Raw genomic sequence first — 17105 nt, 5'->3', positions numbered from 1 at the left:
TTCCTTCCTTACCCAGTACATCTGTCTGTGGTCCCACTAAGTTGTTGCTCTTCTTGATGCCAGCACTTCCCTGAGGACGTGGGTGGGGCAGTTGGTATCCTGGGTTGGGGAATCCCGTGTCTTTATCTTTCTGCATCCTTATTCAAGGCAGTTGGGAACAAGAGGCAATGAAAATCATAGAACTGAGATGCAGTGGTTTTGATGGCCACTTTTTCTTATTAGTGACACTTCTATCTTTTTGCTTCTCAGGAGGAAAAAGAAAATGCTAGTAGTCTACTGTTGTCAGGAGAGAAAAGAGAGAAGCCTAGGAATAAGTTGGTGCTCATGTGAAAATTACATGTCATAATCCGAAAGATAAAAGGGCTTCACCAAAATCAGTGTTTTACATTAAATCACTTAGTTCTGTTACTGCAGCAAGTCATTCTCTGAGTTCTTTGTGTTGTGTGGTGGTGAGCCTGTCATTTCTTTTGTGTTTCATCATATTTTAGGTGGGTGTCATTGGATACCTGGAGGATCAGATCATGTCCCTGCACACTGAAATCATGGAGCTACAGAAGAGCCCCTATGGACGACGTCAGGGAGACTTGATGGAATCTCTGTAAGGGTGAACTCATGTTGTTGGTGTTGGTGTCTGTAATTTTTGGTAGCAGATTATTCGTTCTTTGTATTTCTGGCAGATTAAGTCTATATGTGATTCTTTTCTACAGTTTTCCTTTCCCCAAATATATTGGCATCATATTTAAAAAGGAAGTTCTTTCTTAGTCACAGGAAATTTTGGAAATAACTCTTTGGGTTGACCTTTGCTTTTTAAATCAAAGCATCTTTTCATATGAGTGTTAAGAAATTTTCAAGTATTCTAAATTACAAACTATTTCCCTATTTACCATACTTCTGGTTCAAGGAAGATATTGTCTATTAGATTCCCTAAATAAGGTTAACCTCCTAAGTGTTTTGATTAGAAACTTGAGATTTTTTCCTCTAATCACAGGTCATAATTTTTTCCCATTTAAGTGTTTCTGGTGCAAGGATATTATATATGTGATAGTAGATCAGAGCAGATATGAAGTATTAATATATTAAACTTTGCATCTTAAGATCTTGCTTATTACCCAGTGAAATGCTCTGTAAAATATTCATTGGCAATATGTACTTGCTTTAAAATGGGATCATTACTCCATTCAAATAATGTTGTTCATTTCAAGTTGGAGATTATTAAAGTCATTAAACTATCTTCACATATAGAACCTTTTTTTTTCTTTCATAGGGAACAGCGTGCCATTGATCTATATAAGCAGTTAAAGCACAGACCTTCGGGTAAGACAATTTTTCACAGTACACAAAGGCATTTTAGGAAACCATCACTAGCAAATCTAGGAGACTGGATTTTAAATAAGCTGCAGAATAAATTCCAGTTTTGGTATTGCCATTGAGATGTTTATGGTACAACAGCTTTTAAGTTTGTGAGAATTTAAGAAATTAGGAAGGCAAAGTAAGAAAATTGAAAGAGAAAAAACTTTAAAAGGAAGTGAAAGAAAGGAATGAAAGAGAAAAAAGGAACTCAAAGAAGGGAAAGAGGAAGCAAGAAAATGTGTGGAAAGACGGGAAAAAATAAGTGCTGCTTAAAATTAAAGAGATTGGAAAGAATTTGATACTGTGGGTTCAGGTGTGGAATGGGCAGAGGGATGCCCATGTGCTAGGCCAAAGCATTTACTTTGAAAATGATGCCTTCATCTGCACGTGGTCGCTGATTGCTTATTTCATTGGCAAAACAATTCTGTTGAACATCTGCTGAATACAGAGCATGTTCTGCTGGAAAGAGCACTGGATTGAGAATCGGAAGGCTTGAATTCTAGATAGGGCACTTTACTGACCAAGTGACCTCAGGCAAATAACCTTTTCTCCCTGTATCTCATTTCCCTCTTCTGCAAAATGGGGTTGAAACCTAGCTTTCCTAACTCAGTGACTGTATGTGGCAATGTATTTGAGAGGATGTTTGTGAAAGTGCTTTGAAAACTATAAAGTATTACGTATGTGCAAGATATTATCCTTCAGTTAAAAACTGATTTGTTTTGAAGGGTTATAGAAGAAATAAAAGGTGAAGTCTGTGCCCTAATTTGCTATATACTGAAATTTAAAAAAAACAAACAAAACCCATAAGTTTTACACCTTAAAATTTACAAACACATGCAAATTAATATACATCTTAAATTGTATTTAACAAATATCAAAATTTCCTCTATGTTGGTTTTTATTGTAGTGGAATTTGTTCAGTTAATTTCTACATTTATGAGGTACTATACAATAGGCATCTAACCCTGACTGGAGGTCAGGGTTGGTTAGAGGAGGTTTCCTGCAGGAGATGATATCTGAGATGAGCCTTAAAGGATAAGTAGCAGTAGCTCGGTGAAAGGAGGTAGGCTCTTGCATATATAAGTATAATGGGTAAAGACATATACATGTAACAGCATGTTTGAGGAGATGCAGCGTGACTGGATTGTAGTTTCAGAAGGAGAGATGTGGCTGGATAATAAAGGATTTGGTATGTCATAGTAACGATTTTGGATTTCATCATGTTGGCAAAGAGAAACCCTAAAAAGTTTTAAGCAGGGGAATGACATGATCAGATTAGCATTTTAGAAATACTGCTCTGGTAGCATTGTGGATAATGGATTAAAGGGAGGCTGCGCTAGAGATGCTTATTAGTTATAAGGTTGTTGAAGTAATCATGGCTCAGGATAAGGCGGGTCATTAGCTAAGGCAAAGAGCCTGAACTGTGGCAGTGGGGTGAAGAGGAGGAGGGTAAGGGCAAGAGAGAGATTTAGGAGGTAGAACTGATAGTATTGGGTGATGGATTTAATATGGGTGGTAGGAGATGGGGTAGAGAATCATGGATGCCTGCCAAGTTTCTGGCTAGAGCAGCTGGGTGCATGGTAGCACCACTCACCATAATAGGAAGTATAGGAAAATGACAGACTTAATGGGAAAAGAACATGAGTTCATTTTTGTACATGTTGATGTTAAGGTGTCAGTGAGACATTCAAATAGAGATGTCTAGTAGTATTATATATGTATGTATGTATATATGTATGTATGTATATATGCATGTATATATGAACACACATACATATACATGCATACACACACACACACACACACACACACACACACACACACACACAGAGACGTGTACATATATATATGGATTTAGTAGAGAAGTCCAGGCTAGGTATTTAGCTATTTTGAGAGTAATCAGCCATAGGAATAAAGTGATCATCTTGAAAAAGTATGTTGAATAAGAAAACCAAGGATGGAATCATAGGGAATACCAACATTCAAGAAATGGCTAGAAGCAGAAGAGCCTACAAATATTGAGAAATGGCTCAAATATGTAGCAGGAATGATATTGGAATAGGACAGAGAGGGTTTCAAGAAGAAAGTGATCAGTAGGGTGAGATGCTACAGAGATGTGGGTAATAAAAATGATAATGAAAATATTCACTGGACTTAGTAGTTTGGATATCATTGGTGATCCTGGTAAAATAATGGCCTTTTGGGAACAGAAACCAGATTGTAGTTGGCTGAGGAGGGAGCGGGACAGGAGGGAATGGAGAAGTCAGTCTAGATCAGCAATTCTCAAAGTGTGGCTCATGAACCCCTGAGGATTCCTGAAACCTTTTCAGAGGAGTCAGTGAGGTCAAAACTGTTTTCATAATACTAGGATGTTATTTGCCTTTTTTACTATGTTGACATTTTCACTGATGCTGCAAAAGCATTGGTGGGTAAACAGCTTCCACCATGCTTAGCATGAATGAAGGCATGAGCACCAAAGTATGCTAGTAGTCATTGATTTTCACTAACATGCATTCATAGTTTAAAAAAAATACCAGTTTTATTTAAGAGTGTCCTTGGTAAAGCAGTAAAATTTCTATTTAAATCTCAACCCTTGAGTATATGTCTTTTTAATATTCTGTGTGACAAAATGGGAAGTATTCATAAAGTGCTTCTGCTACATACTGAGGTATGATGGTTGTCTTAAGGAAAACCACTTCAGTGGTTGTTTACATTGCTGTTGACTAGCCTCTTCTTTTTTTTTTTTTTTTTTTTCTAGCCTCTTCTTTAATGGAACACCATTTTTACTGGGAACAATGACTGTCAGAAAAACTACGGTTATTCAGATTTGGTTATGAGGCAGATATTTTCTAAAAATTAATGGATCATACCTATCACTTGAAGGAAAAAAGCCAACAGTATTGTCAGTGATAAAATTCCATGTTTCCAGCAAAAAATTAAAATGTAGGAAAATGTCTATCCATCAGCTGAAATTTGTCAGCTTCCCAATACTTAAATGCTTTTCTGATAAGATTGGTGGTGATATTAAAAAGATTTGCAAAAATTTAAAACAATGCCAATGCTCTCACTAAATTTTGAGGGGGAAATACAGTTATTTTGAATAAAAATGTATTAATAGGTGAGTTTATTGTTATTTTTAAATGAATAAATTAATAATATTTTTGTATTTCTCAGTTTAATTCCTGAAGAACACTTTGGAGTTGTTAAGAATTTTTGAGTGTAGGTGTCCTGAGACCAGTAGGTTTGAGAACTGGTTATCTAGGCTATTCTTTCCAGAAGCTTGGCTGTTAAGGAAAGAAGAGAGGTGAGCAGCTAGGAGGAGATGAAGAATCAAGGGAGGTCAGTTTTCAGAAGAAAGACTTGAGCTTATTTATGTGCTTGGGGCCAAAAGCCTGTGGAGAGGGAAGTCTCTGAACAAGTTTGAGAGGCTGACTCCAGAGAATAGTAGGAGGTGTTGGGCTTGTTGCCACTGATAATTGCCGGGGGGGGATGTGTGTGGATACAGACACTTATGTGGGTATAGGGGTTGGAAGGTGAGGATCTTACTGCTTTATGTCCTCCTATCCCGAAGTAAGAAGTGGGTTTATCTGTAATTGAAGAGGTGTGACGTCGTAGATTTAAGGAGTATGCTAAAGATTTTTGAAAGCTGGTGTGTGCAATGGCAGATGTTGCTGATCCAAGACATTTATGAAGAATCCAGAGCAGGGCTTCCCTGGTGGCGCAGTGGTTGAGAGTCCGCCTGCCGATGCAGGGGACACGGGTTCGTGCCCCGGTCCGGGAAGATCCCACATCCCGTGGAGCGGCTGGGCCCGTGAGCCATGGCCACTGAGCCTGCGCGTCCGGAGCCTGTGCTCCGCAATGGGAGAGGCCATGACAGTGAGAGGCCCGCATACCGCAAAAAAAAAAAGAATCCAGAGCAGAAGTGAAACCCTGTGAATTAGTAGTTACAACAGAGAGAATGATAGTACAATTTTTTTTGTTGGTAGTGGTTAGTAGCTTGGATACAGAAACTGATAGAGCAGGTGGTTAGACTGATGTAGGGTTAGGATCTTGCTGACAAGAGGACAGAAAAGTTGAAGATATTGACAAAAAAGTGATGTAAGTGATAAAGTTGTGGTTAGAGTAATATATTGAAATTTAAGATTTCAAATAGAGCAAGGCTAATTTTTTTTTTCTTTAATCGATATTCATTACTCTCTTCTGGCCAATGAATCAGATTTTGCAGATGAAGGTATATAAAATTCCATCCATTGACTCAGTGGATTAACTTTCCACAGTCATTGATAACATTTGTTTGGATTATTTTTATAAAAACTTTGCAGTAGCCATGCATATCAGCATATCACAGGGCCTAGAAATAAACTTGCTATCCAGATAGCTTCTTTGAACTGATAGTCACCTTGAGTGACAAACTAGTTGTGACAAGAAGTTTTGTCTATTGTTGGGGCTTATGTAATCACACTTGAGGTATAGTTTTTGGTGTCTTTTCCAGTTTAGAGTTGCCTTGAGACTTTTGTTCAGCTGAAAATGGTGAAAACCAACTTTCTTCATTCTTTATGTTGGAGTAGGTTAAAGTTCTAAGGTCTTTGACCATCTAAAAGAGCTAGTTATATGGGAAAGCTGTTGGGCCTAGCCCGTGGGATTTATGAAGAAGTGCTGTTTGGAGAGGAGCCTTTTTGGAGTCTCTGTATCTGGTTGTTGTTGAGGGAGAGACAAAGAAAAAGATGTGTGGGGAATCAAGTTGAGTGCTAGGCGAAGTCTTTGCAGTGCTAACAAAGGACAACTTTTTTTAAACCTCTTTCGATACTCCATTCATAGTAAAATGTGGGTAACAACAGTAGCCATCTCACAGGACTCCTGTGAGGGTTAAATGAGAAAATTTTAAGTAGAGAATAGCAAATAATAATAATAATAGTTTTGCATTTGAGACTAATTATTGTCCGGGGAAATACCAGCATGATCCATGAGCAACCTTCCAATGTTTTAAAATTTAAATAACCATTTTCTGAAATATTACAATTAATTGTAGTTGGTTGTTTGTTTTTTAAATGAGATGGCATCTATAACGGTAGAACCTACTCACTGTGACCACACAGCCATCCCATTTGAGGACATTTGTCAACTGCCAGTTTGCTTTAATATTTCATACTACCCTCAAACTGAATTTTCAAGGTGTCTACAGGTCCTTTTATTAGTGCATCAGATTTGGCTTAAGTTGGTCAGCTTTTTTCAACGTTTTCATGGGTATAAACAGATGGATAAACATGAAATTCCAAGCAAGCCTAGCTGGGATTCCTTCAAGTCAGTGAAAGTTTGATCAATTGTCTTACTGCTTCTAAACAAATTATGTTAATCATCCAAGAAAAAATGATCTCTTGTCCAGAAAGCTGCATATGTGTCTGGGGCTCGGGTTAGTATGGGTTAAGGTAGCCAAGATGATTCTTCTTATAACTGAAGATACAGTGATAAATCTATATATACATTATATACACACAAACACACAGACTTCATTTTTAGTTATATGATTATTTATAGATATATAATCTTAAAATCTTTTATCTTAATTTAGCTTTGAAATTAAATGGAGATGTTAATTAAAACTAGTTTCAGATTTTTAGGAATTTTTTGTTTGGAGGCTGATATGTTCACGCAGAAGAGAGGTTATACCTACTGACTGAGATCTTTTATAGATCACTCCTACAGCGACAGCACGGAGATGGTGAAAATCATTGTGCATACTGTGCAGAGTCAGGATCGGGTTCTCAAGGAGCTGTTCGGTCATTTGAGGTAGAAATATTGTTTTCCTTACTGTTGAAAAGCCAGGATACTTTTATCATGTTCCTTTCAAAGTGTAATACCCTTTTCTGGTAAATATACTAGAACCAGGAAGAGTACTGGCAGTACGTTGGGAACCCTGACCACAGCTGCATGCATTTATGTGTCCTGTTTGTGTGCATTGCTTTGCAGATCAGTCATTAAATCTATGCTGATTGTGATTCATTCCCCCAGCTGGGTTTGGGAGTATGGGGTACAGTCTTGGGGGATGTATAAATGTCTGACACAGATTTTACCTCTCCAGCAAGTTGTTGGGCTGTAAGCAGAAGATTATTGATCTACTGCCCAAGGTGGAAATGGCCCTCAGTAACATCAAAGAAGCTGACAATACTGTCATGTTTATGCAGGGAAAGAGGCAGAAAGAAATATGGCATCTCCTTAAAATTGCCTGTGTAAGTAATTTTTAATGAATTATGTAATATGACATTGATTTGCTGTTACTCCCTGCAAAAGGGATTTTTATCAGCATGATCTGTGTCCTCTTGAAGACATGTGTATTTTTTTTTTTACATCTTTATTGGAGTATAATTGCTTTACAATGGTGTGTTAGTTTCTGCTTTATAACAAAGTGAATCAGTTATACATATACATATGTTCCCATATCTCTTCCCTCTTGCGTCTCCCTCCCTCCCCCTCCCTATCCCACCCCGCCAGGCAGTCACAGAGCACGGAGCTGATCTCCCTGTGCTATGCAGCTGCTTCCCACTAGCTATCTACCTTATGTTTGGTAGTGTATATATGTCCATGCCTCTTCCTCGCTTTGTCACAGCTTACCCTTCCCCCTCCCCATATCCTCAAGTCCATTCTCTAGTAGGTCTGTGTCTTTATTCCTGTCTTACCCCTAGGTTCTTCATGACCCTTTTTTTTTTTTCTTAAATTCCATATATAAGGACATGTGTATTTTATGTTGGGTTGATGCTCATGTTCTTTGCTTGGTGTCTCCCTAGCAATTCTGATACAGGACTTCATGATCATCTTTCATTCTCTCTCTCCTTTCCGGTTTCCTGTTTTTATACTCCTCTCAACCCTAGACCAGTGTGGTATCCCAACCCAATTTGGGGGTAGCTGTGCCTGACTAGATTAAAAAAACCAGTCCTTTGTTCAACTGGAGATTTTTTTTTCCAACTAAAGTAGAATAGAAGGATAGATACATTTAGTTTTAGTCAATGAAGAAAGGGGTCAAGGACAGGATAGTTAGTAGGGGTGTGTAAGAGTAGAGATAAATTTATACAGAAATAGTCTGGTTATGCATAAAAGTAGTGATAGAAATGTTAAGTCTTAGGAATATGAATGTGTGGAGGTGCTTGCCTGTAATCTTTTTTTTTTTTTTTTTTTCCTTCAGACACAGAGCTCTGCTCGGTCCCTTGTAGGATCCAGTCTAGAAGGTGTAACCCCTCAGGCATCAGCATGGCTGCCCACAACTTCAGCAGAACGTGAACATCCTCTGTCATGCGTGGTAACTCCTCAAGATGGGTGGGTTCACTTTGTTAAAATAGATAGTTGTATTTTCAAGAGCAGTGGTAGGAATGAGGCAGTAGAGTGCAGTGGTTAAGACATATTCTTCACTGCCTTATAGACCAGGATTGAATCCTGATTGTCTCTTTGTAATAACCTTATACAGTTAACTTGACTCTTTTAATGTTCACATTTCCTTACCTGTAAAATGGGAAGTGTTGTGAAAATTCAGCTAGACAGTGTATATAAAATGCTTGGGAAGTGAATCTTCAGCAAATGTTACTTCTTATTAGCTCAGTCCAGGTTCTAAGTTCTTTATCTGTTATTGGCTTATCAAATCTTTTAGCCAAACTATATTCCTCACTTAACCATTTATCTCTGAGAAATTATGCTATCTTTTTGAAGTTATTATTTTAGGGCCCTTGATCAACCCTCTAATGGAATTGAGTTTAATCTACTCATTTTATAACTTAGTATTTCTAAAATGACTTTTTTCAGTGCCTTAAATCATTTTTGCAAATAACTCGTTTGAAGTCCTATATTTTCTTTTAATTCCTACTCTTCTGCTAAAAGCTGAATGACTATCTATTTCTGTTATTTTTCTCAGCATAAGATGTGCCGTATCCAGAGCCATTGGCTCTTTGCTAGCTTGTGTATTGTCACTTTTCTCACAACTCATGGAGACCTCTACAATACCAGCATTTCCTGGAAGCTCTGCCCATAATTAGTTTTGCAGAGGTGCAGCCATGTAACATCACTGCTCAGGAGGTCATGCAGTTGCACATTCTGTACTCTGCTTTTATGAGAGAAAAGCACATGGCAGGAAGGCAAGCTGATACCAGGTATTTTATCTTCTTAAAGAAAGCAAGCTCCAGGGTATATCTCGGGGCCATTATACATTTGGCCCAATGTAATACATCCACAGCTACAGCATAGGCTATAATTAATTATATGGACTTGAGGAAATATTCCATTAATCAGAATTGACACAAATAAAATTTAATACCTTTTTGCTTTCATTAAAGGCATGTAGGTTTATTAGGGGATGCAAATGGTTGCAAATGTTACCTCTGTACAAGTGATTTTCAATGTGAGGTTGTGGTTGTTTGCAAAAGTATATTCAACAGGAATTTTTAAATACATTTTCCAGTAGGAATACATTATAAAGGAAAACTTCAAATGTACCTGCGGTACTTAACCACCAAGGATTGGGAACTGTTGGCCTCAGTTTTTCTATCTGTTGAATAAGCTGAATGAGAATTTAGTTCTAAGCTAATAATGACTATCTTCCATGGCTTAGAACTGATTCTAGTCGGGTAGGGACTGAGGGTTAGTAAAAGGTAAGGATGGAGGCCATATGGAAGAGGGAAGTGTAGAAGGTGGAAACCAAATTCAGGATTTCCTTCAAATACAAACTTCAGGGATACTTCTTGGTTCTGGGCAGCTCCCCTGTCACAGGTTTCTTCTGCTGTCCTCAGGAATCAGCTTGCTTGTTTGCTTTCTCATTGCTTCATCTGTATTTTCCAAACAGTTTTTTTCACCTTCCCTGATATTTGCAGAAAAGATTGTACTTTTGTATCTCCTCCCCTACATGTGTATCTCTGAAGTAAGCATGCTGATGTTTTTTACTACTTATAAGGAAAGGGAAATGTTTCAGAAACAAAGAGATCTTTCATCTAGCTGTGCCACAGGATCTCTCTTTTTTTCCCCCCAGTGAGCATTTTCAGGGGGAAAAAGTTGTATATAAGTGCCACTTATATTTCAGAGGAAAATCAGATTGCAGTTATAGTGGACTCACTATTATTAGAGCTGGGCAGAGGCAGCAGCTTGGAGTAACAGGACTCTTGCCTGTGGGTGGGAGGGATGAGGAAACTGAAGACTACAGGAATCAGCTGCATTGGGTTGCAGGGTTGCAGGGTTGCAGTGTTGTCGGAAGGGCAGAATCATCCTGACCCTGAAGACCAGAAAATAGAGGAAATTCGTATGCCTCTTTGCTTTCATTCCACAGGGAGACTTTAGCACAAATAATAGAAGAAAATTTGAACTGTCTTGGCCATTTAAGCACTATTATGCATGAAGCAAATGAGAAACAGGGCAACAGTATGATGGTAAGTTTTATATGGATACAGATGTCTGATTTAGGTATGTTGGGTGCAAAGGATTTAACTTTCCATGCTAGATTTATCTGGCATTTGGGATGCAGATGGGGAATAGAACTCAGAGGAAAGAGCACTTGAGGAATGCTTGATCTCAACTCCCCATCTTCTCTTATTCATGGATATACTAGGATTATGTCATCAGTTATCTTCAACAATAGCATTTTTGGTCAAGTTAAATGAGTAGTGAGCTTTCTTTGCAGTGTGACCACTGAAATCGAATGGTTTGTACTTTTTGCTTCAGCAATCAATTTTCTCCAATAAGATTGGACATGATTTGTACTGTAATTCAAATATAGTAACTGCTGTATGCAAAATGAATGTTAATATGGTTATAATTTATAGAAGTGTTTATATGAAGATTTGGTTACTGTGAATTATTGATTTGTTAAAACTTGGAGAAACTACAATAAAATGTTTACTGGATTAACTTTCACTACATTTAGTCTTGATGTTAATTCTTTGTTATTTCCTCTTTAATTATTTGCTTCAAATATTTATAAAAACTCTGAAATTTTTTTTTAGTTAGCAGAAAAGGTAAACTAAACTCTTTAATTGCAACTTATTTGTACTTTTGGTTTTTCAACTTTTGATTATAAAATGTCCAAATATACAGAAAACTTGCAGAAATGAACACCCATATACCTACCACTTTTAGTCAATATCTAATTGTATCTTTTTCATGCCTGGTTTTAGAATCTTGATTGGAGTTGGTTAACAGAATGACTTGCCACTTACTGACCCAAACGTATGAAGTTGTTGCTGCAAATGTTGGAAATTTGTTTTTCTCTTATGAAACCATTCTTCAGACACCCATCAATGGAAGAAATGACTATGATCAGAAACTACACATGATTTCACAGTGCAATATTTTGACTGGGTAATTTTAACCTCTGAACAGATAGAATTTAATGACTCAGTGGACTTGTTTAAATACTACAGCTACTTAGGAGCATCGTTGGAATCCATTTGTCTTCAAACTTGATAAAACATTACTTATTTAACTTGACTATCTTTCAACATTTAACTTTTGGGCATAAGGCCAAAGTAATGTATACAGAGAAGAAAATCTCAACTAACATGTATTCTAAGTAAAAATTGTTTGCCTGTGTTTCTGTGGAAGAGACTGTTTGCAAGTAGAATTGTACTTCTTGAAGAATAAACCCTACCTCCTTGTGTTGCACTCAACAGTGCTTTTCCCGGCATCATAAGGAGTTAGTTTAATCCCATTTTCAATTTCAATCCCAAATGCACATTTGACTGTATCCCTTTCCTACAGAAGGGATTGTGCATCTGTGCCTTTAATACCAGTTGATTCTTTCAAATCTTGTTAAGTGTGCTATGTGTATATGTATTTAAGATGTACATTTAATAATATCAAAGAAAAGATGCCTGTTAATTTATAATGTATTTGAAAGCTTATCTATGTTTTCATTTGTATAAATGGGTCTTTTGTTTAAGGAATCTTTCATGTCTTGTCATATAAATTTATAAAGGTCTGTACTCCCGATCTGTAATTCCAAAACCCAAAAAGCTCTGATAACAAGGTTTTTCATAAGTTTGGTGACAGAATTCACCTGCTTGCACATCCAACGTGAACTGACATTGAATCTATCCCATTTAGTGTGAATATTCTTTTTTTTTTTTTTTTTTGCTGTAAAAATATTAACGTGTTTGCTTGTTTGGGGGTAGGGTGCTGCCACAGACCCTGCCTGGGGTTTATGTAGTATGGCATATGCACTGAATTACCTTTCTAAAAATCTGAAAATTTCATAATTCTGAAACACCTGGCCCCAAGGGTTTCAGATAAAGGATTGTGGGTCTATCATCTGTTAAATAATTTAGAAGGTGTTACTTGTTTAAAGAAAAATGTGAAATTCTTTTGTATTTTAGACAGTTTTTCACTTTGTGTATTAAATAATTTTTAAATTACTTTTTGAACCTCTATTCACTAAAATCAGATTATAATAATTGAATATGCTTTGGGAAAATGTGAAGATTCTGTGAAGCAGCGTTGGAGCACAGAATAACATAATGGGCTCTCAGTTTACTTTCCTTAGGAATGAAACAGGACTTATGGTAAAGACAGTATTGGGTAGCTTCTTTAATATACTCTTTTCTCCTGAGATGTCCTATCAACACTATCCATGTCTAAAAACTGTGCTCATACCTTGCCCTATAAACTGCTGTCTTAGTTACACCATCCCCATTTTTGCTAGTAGTGTCATTTTCCCAGTCATCTAAGTTTGAGAGCTTGGGGTCGTCTTCTCCTAACTCTAGTCATCTGGTACTGCTGTTTCTCTGAATATGGACATTCTGACTACCAGCCGTTAAAATAGGCAGTCTCTCTCTTGCTTCTCCAGTTCTAGAAGGTTTTAATCAATAAACATTTATTGGGTACCTATTGCTTGGAAGATATTGAGCAAAATGGGAAGATCAGGAAAGTTAACACAGGCAGTACAATAAGAATGTTTATGTGGAATGAAATTATTGTTAAAGGATTTTTTAAATGACCATGTGTTTTTCTAAATATCATTGTAATAACTGATAAAAGATCTGGTAGAGGGTGGGACCATATTTATGGTTTGTGGCTGATATGATCTCAGGCTAGCCTGATCTGTGTGATACGTAAGGGCAAGTGGTGTGAGTCAGAACGGTCTTATAGTGCGAGCACCTCAAATTTGCTTATGATACATGAGTTGAACACTTTATTGGCTGACAACTTTTCAGAGTTAAGTGTCAGTTGTGCATTATATCCATTTCATTCCCTAATTCAAGCAATATTATGAAAAACTAAGAGAATCCATCCAGAAAACAGAGGCTGGACAAGTTATTTTTCATTCTCTTTGCTTTTTATCAGTTAAAATAGCTAAGCTCTGCAAATAACATTTATCTGGTACAGACACGGTCCCATACATTCCTAGTAGAAGTCAAATGAATGATACAGGTAAGTGCATTTATTGAAGGGAGAAGGTACAGTGGTCTGGGAGGGCTTCCTTTAAAGAAGATTTTAATTGATTCTATTTACCTCTTCCCATTTCCACTGTTACTACCATTGTAACCTTGGGCCTGCAGTTTCCTAACAACTTGGCTTCCCTGTCTCCTGTCTCCACTCTAAGCCATTTTGTAGACTCACTGGCCCTAAGGTACTGCTTTCCCATACTTCCCTGCCCAAGAGGTTACAGAGCCCTCCAACCTTATTCTACCTTGTCCAGTTGTGGTCCCACTGCTAGCCTTTCAAGGCTTACACCATTACTGCCCAACCTCTTCTAACATGCTGCCCTTATTTCCTTTGTATCCATCTTTCTTACTCCCATCTACTCTTTCACTTTGTCCTTTCTGTTTCCGGTAATACATGCAGATAATGCATAATTTAAAAGAACAGAAAAATATGTAGTGAAAAGAAAGTCTGTCTCTATTCTCTAGCCATCCAGTTTTCCCTCCCTACAGAAAAAGTGCATTCGCGCCTTTCAAAATCTGGGCCTAGCCTGGCATCCCACTCCTTTCCATCACACAGGCTTCAAGGAAGCTCAAATGCTCATTGTCTTCAATCTTCCCGGAGGACCCTCCAACACACACCCACGTTTACTGCTTATTAGTTTATTCTGTTCTTATTGCTTGGATGGCTTTCATAAAGCCCTCCCTGGATCAGCATTCTGGCACGTTAATAGGTGACTGCACAAGAACACGCTGACCAGTCCCTTGTCTCAGAGGCCCTCTCCGTTCCTCTGCCTCCTTCCTTACTCCACATTGCCGATTTCCCGTGTCTTCCGGAGCAGGAAACCAGCAGTACAGAGTAGAGAGCCCACGTACCTTCGCGCGAGATAGCTCGGCGGGCGGCGGCAAGAATTTTGTCCCGTCCGCTCCCCGTCTCTAGTCGCGGGGCAAGCGCAGCGTCGGTGTGCGTGTCTGCGCAGCCGCAGTGCCCCGCGGGTGGGCGGGGCCGGCTCTTGGCCGCGGTTGGTGCGGCCCGGGTGGAGACTTCACGTGCACGCGGGGGGCGGTGCGTCACTGATCGGTGGGGCGCGGCCGAGGGGTCGGCGTCCGTCCGGAGTCTGCGGCTGGCCCCCTTCTCAGTTAATGCTTTCCCCTGGGCGGGGAGGAGCGGCTGGTGGGAGTGGGGGTGGGGGGGGTGTCAAGACTCTCACCGAGCAGGGGCGACCCACGGGCCGGCTCGCGCGGAGGGGTTGGCGACGGGGAAGCGGGCTCTGCGAGGAGGGAAAAGAGGCACGGGACTCCTCAGCTCGGCCTGCGGGAGGGGGCCAGGTCGCGGGAGGGCGAGGTGGAAAACGGAAGGTGGGCCTGTCACTCACGGGGCTGGGGCCCCGTTCCTTCCTCATCCAGGAGGAACTAGGATGAATATGACTCAAGCACGCGTTCTGGTGGCTGGAGTGGTGGGTCTGGTGGTTGTCCTCCTCTACGCCTCCATCCACAAGATCGAGGAAGGACACCTGGCCGTGTACTACAGGTGAGCGGCACGTGCAGTCAGCTCAGGTTCTAGAGCAGGTAGAAGGGAGACTCCCATTAGAGTCTAGGAAGTTGTTCCCTCTGCGGTGTCAGGGAGCTCTTTCCAGTCCTAGGAAGTGACTTTCGTCGCAGCTCTAGGGAGAGTATGGAAGCTGTGGCAGGCTTTTGCAGAGCATCCTCCAGGTGTTGGACAGTTTCAGTGCTATGTACATTGTGTGCAGAGGTTAAGACTCCCTGCAGTTGTTCCTAGTAGTCAGTAAATTCAGTCATTTGCAGAAAAAAATGAAGGGTGGAAGGCAGTGGTGACTCCACCTGTGGCTGAAGAAATGGATAAATCATTGTTAAATTCCATACAGCTGTACTGGCCATTAGTTGCAGCTGTAGGTGCTATTTAGAAACTCTGGTCCTGTTTGTGGTTGTTTCTTAGATTTTTTTTTTTTCCTTTAAAAAGTCCTGGTGTCTGGTTTGGGCTTGTAAGGCCATTAAGACCATGACAGTTGTTAAATTCCTGGACCTTGGGAGACAAACACAGGATTGTGACAGATACATCCTCCTCCCACCTTTCCCTGTCTTTTCAGGTTGTGGAAAGCAGTGGTGTGGAATGTGTTGATCTCTAGCTGAGATGAATAGCTTTTCCTTTAACGTAGTTACCACCTGTTCTTTTGATATAGACAGAGGACAGTTTGGAGAAATTGCGATAACGATGTATTTGAAAGAGCTTCAACTTTTTGCCGGCTTTTGTCATCCCATAAAACCAATATTTCTACTTTTAGATCCATCCTGAGTCTTAGAAACAGTCTTCCCTGTGAAGCACTAATTTCAAATACAATTTTAGTGATATATCTTAGCAGGTGGGGGGTCTGGCATTTAAAAAATGGCAGATTAGTCTGTATTTCCATCTAGTTCAGCATTGTCTTCCTGACAGTAAATCCAAGAACATTTCAAGGTATGGCTCTCAAAAAATTAGGGCTGGACCGCAAACAGTTCATCTTTTATTAGCTATTTGTTATGAATTCTTTGCAAACCTATTTATATTTTCAAGATAGGAAGGTAAGTTATATTAATTTACTATTCATTATGTAAAATAGGACTTCTTTTTTATATTTGCCTCCAAATTACCTCCTTTTTATAACTTGCAAGATGTGCTTTCATGTTTCTCACATTCTGGAATTTGGTGAACAAGTCCACACTTATATCTATTTGTAGTCTTATCCCCTCACCCTTCATCTTTCCGTGCTAATTTGTTGTTGTTGTTGATTTTATAGAGGCTTTATGCCCCCAGTATTTTTTTCTTTGTTCCAAATAAGTTTCTTTTTTGATTTAAAAAAATTGTTTAAATTGTTAATTTACAATGTTGTGTTTCAAGTGTATAGCAAAGTGATTCAGTTATACATATATATATTTATATATATTATTTTTCAGATTTTTTATTATAGGTTATTACAAAATATTGAGTATAGTTCCCTGTGCTATACAGAAGGTCCTTGTTGTTTACCTATTTTATATATAGTAGTGTGTATGTTAATCGCCCCCAGCATTTTAATTGCTTTGTAGGTAGATTAAAAGAATCTTGAGCATCAGAAATTTTCTCCTTCCTTGAAAGTTTGTGTTATCTATTTTTTATTCAGCCTGGTGATTAAATGTATTGTGTTTTGATCTGGCTCACGCTATGTACAATTAAAGTACATCAACTGAGAGCCATTCGAATTTTTTTCACAAGTAGTTCTCAAAAGGTTAAAGACCAAAGAGAATCTTTATACCTGAGAGTGGTGCTGGAGACCCAGAGGGTATGGTTGGTAGAACTTGTGAAACAAGGTGTAACATGGGCAGTTTAATTTGATC

The 17105-nt window shown here is 38.8% G+C and overlaps 2 protein-coding genes across 8 annotated transcripts in view; both read left to right on the top strand.

Moving 5' to 3' along the window:
* Nucleotides 1–12728, top strand: part of CHUK (component of inhibitor of nuclear factor kappa B kinase complex) — a 35450-nt gene extending 22722 nt beyond the window's left edge. For 2 of the 5 annotated variants that reach the window (XM_004268452.3, XM_033425790.2), the window contains 7 exons: nucleotides 489–598; nucleotides 1265–1314; nucleotides 7041–7137; nucleotides 7430–7577; nucleotides 8528–8658; nucleotides 10649–10748; nucleotides 11493–12728. In XM_004268452.3, coding sequence (XP_004268500.1) covers nucleotides 489–598; nucleotides 1265–1314; nucleotides 7041–7137; nucleotides 7430–7577; nucleotides 8528–8658; nucleotides 10649–10748; nucleotides 11493–11522 — 666 coding nt within the window. In that variant the 3' untranslated portion in view covers nucleotides 11523–12728. Of the gene's footprint in view, nucleotides 1–488; nucleotides 599–1264; nucleotides 1315–7040; nucleotides 7138–7429; nucleotides 7578–8527; nucleotides 8659–9247; nucleotides 9483–10648; nucleotides 10749–11492 lie in introns of those variants that run through there. The other 3 variants (XR_004482631.2, XM_033425786.2, XM_033425787.2) reach the window with 3 other exon arrangements.
* A 1986-nt stretch (nucleotides 12729–14714) lies between these two features.
* The window catches only part of ERLIN1 (ER lipid raft associated 1), a 38833-nt gene continuing 36442 nt past the window's right edge, over nucleotides 14715–17105 (top strand). For 2 of the 3 annotated variants that reach the window (XM_004268451.4, XM_033425793.2), the window contains exons 1-2: nucleotides 14716–14872; nucleotides 15141–15264. In XM_004268451.4, coding sequence (XP_004268499.1) covers nucleotides 15152–15264 — 113 coding nt within the window. In that variant the 5' untranslated portion in view covers nucleotides 14716–14872; nucleotides 15141–15151. Of the gene's footprint in view, nucleotides 14873–15140; nucleotides 15265–17105 lie in introns of all 3 variants that reach the window. The other variant, XM_049697115.1, reaches the window with a different exon arrangement.

The sequence above is a fragment of the Orcinus orca genome, chromosome 14, assembly GCF_937001465.1.
Source record: "Orcinus orca chromosome 14, mOrcOrc1.1, whole genome shotgun sequence".
Taxonomy (NCBI): Eukaryota; Metazoa; Chordata; class Mammalia; order Artiodactyla; family Delphinidae; genus Orcinus; species Orcinus orca.
The sequence above is the reverse complement of the archived record's forward strand: the minus strand, read 5'-3'. Positions and strand labels throughout refer to the sequence as shown.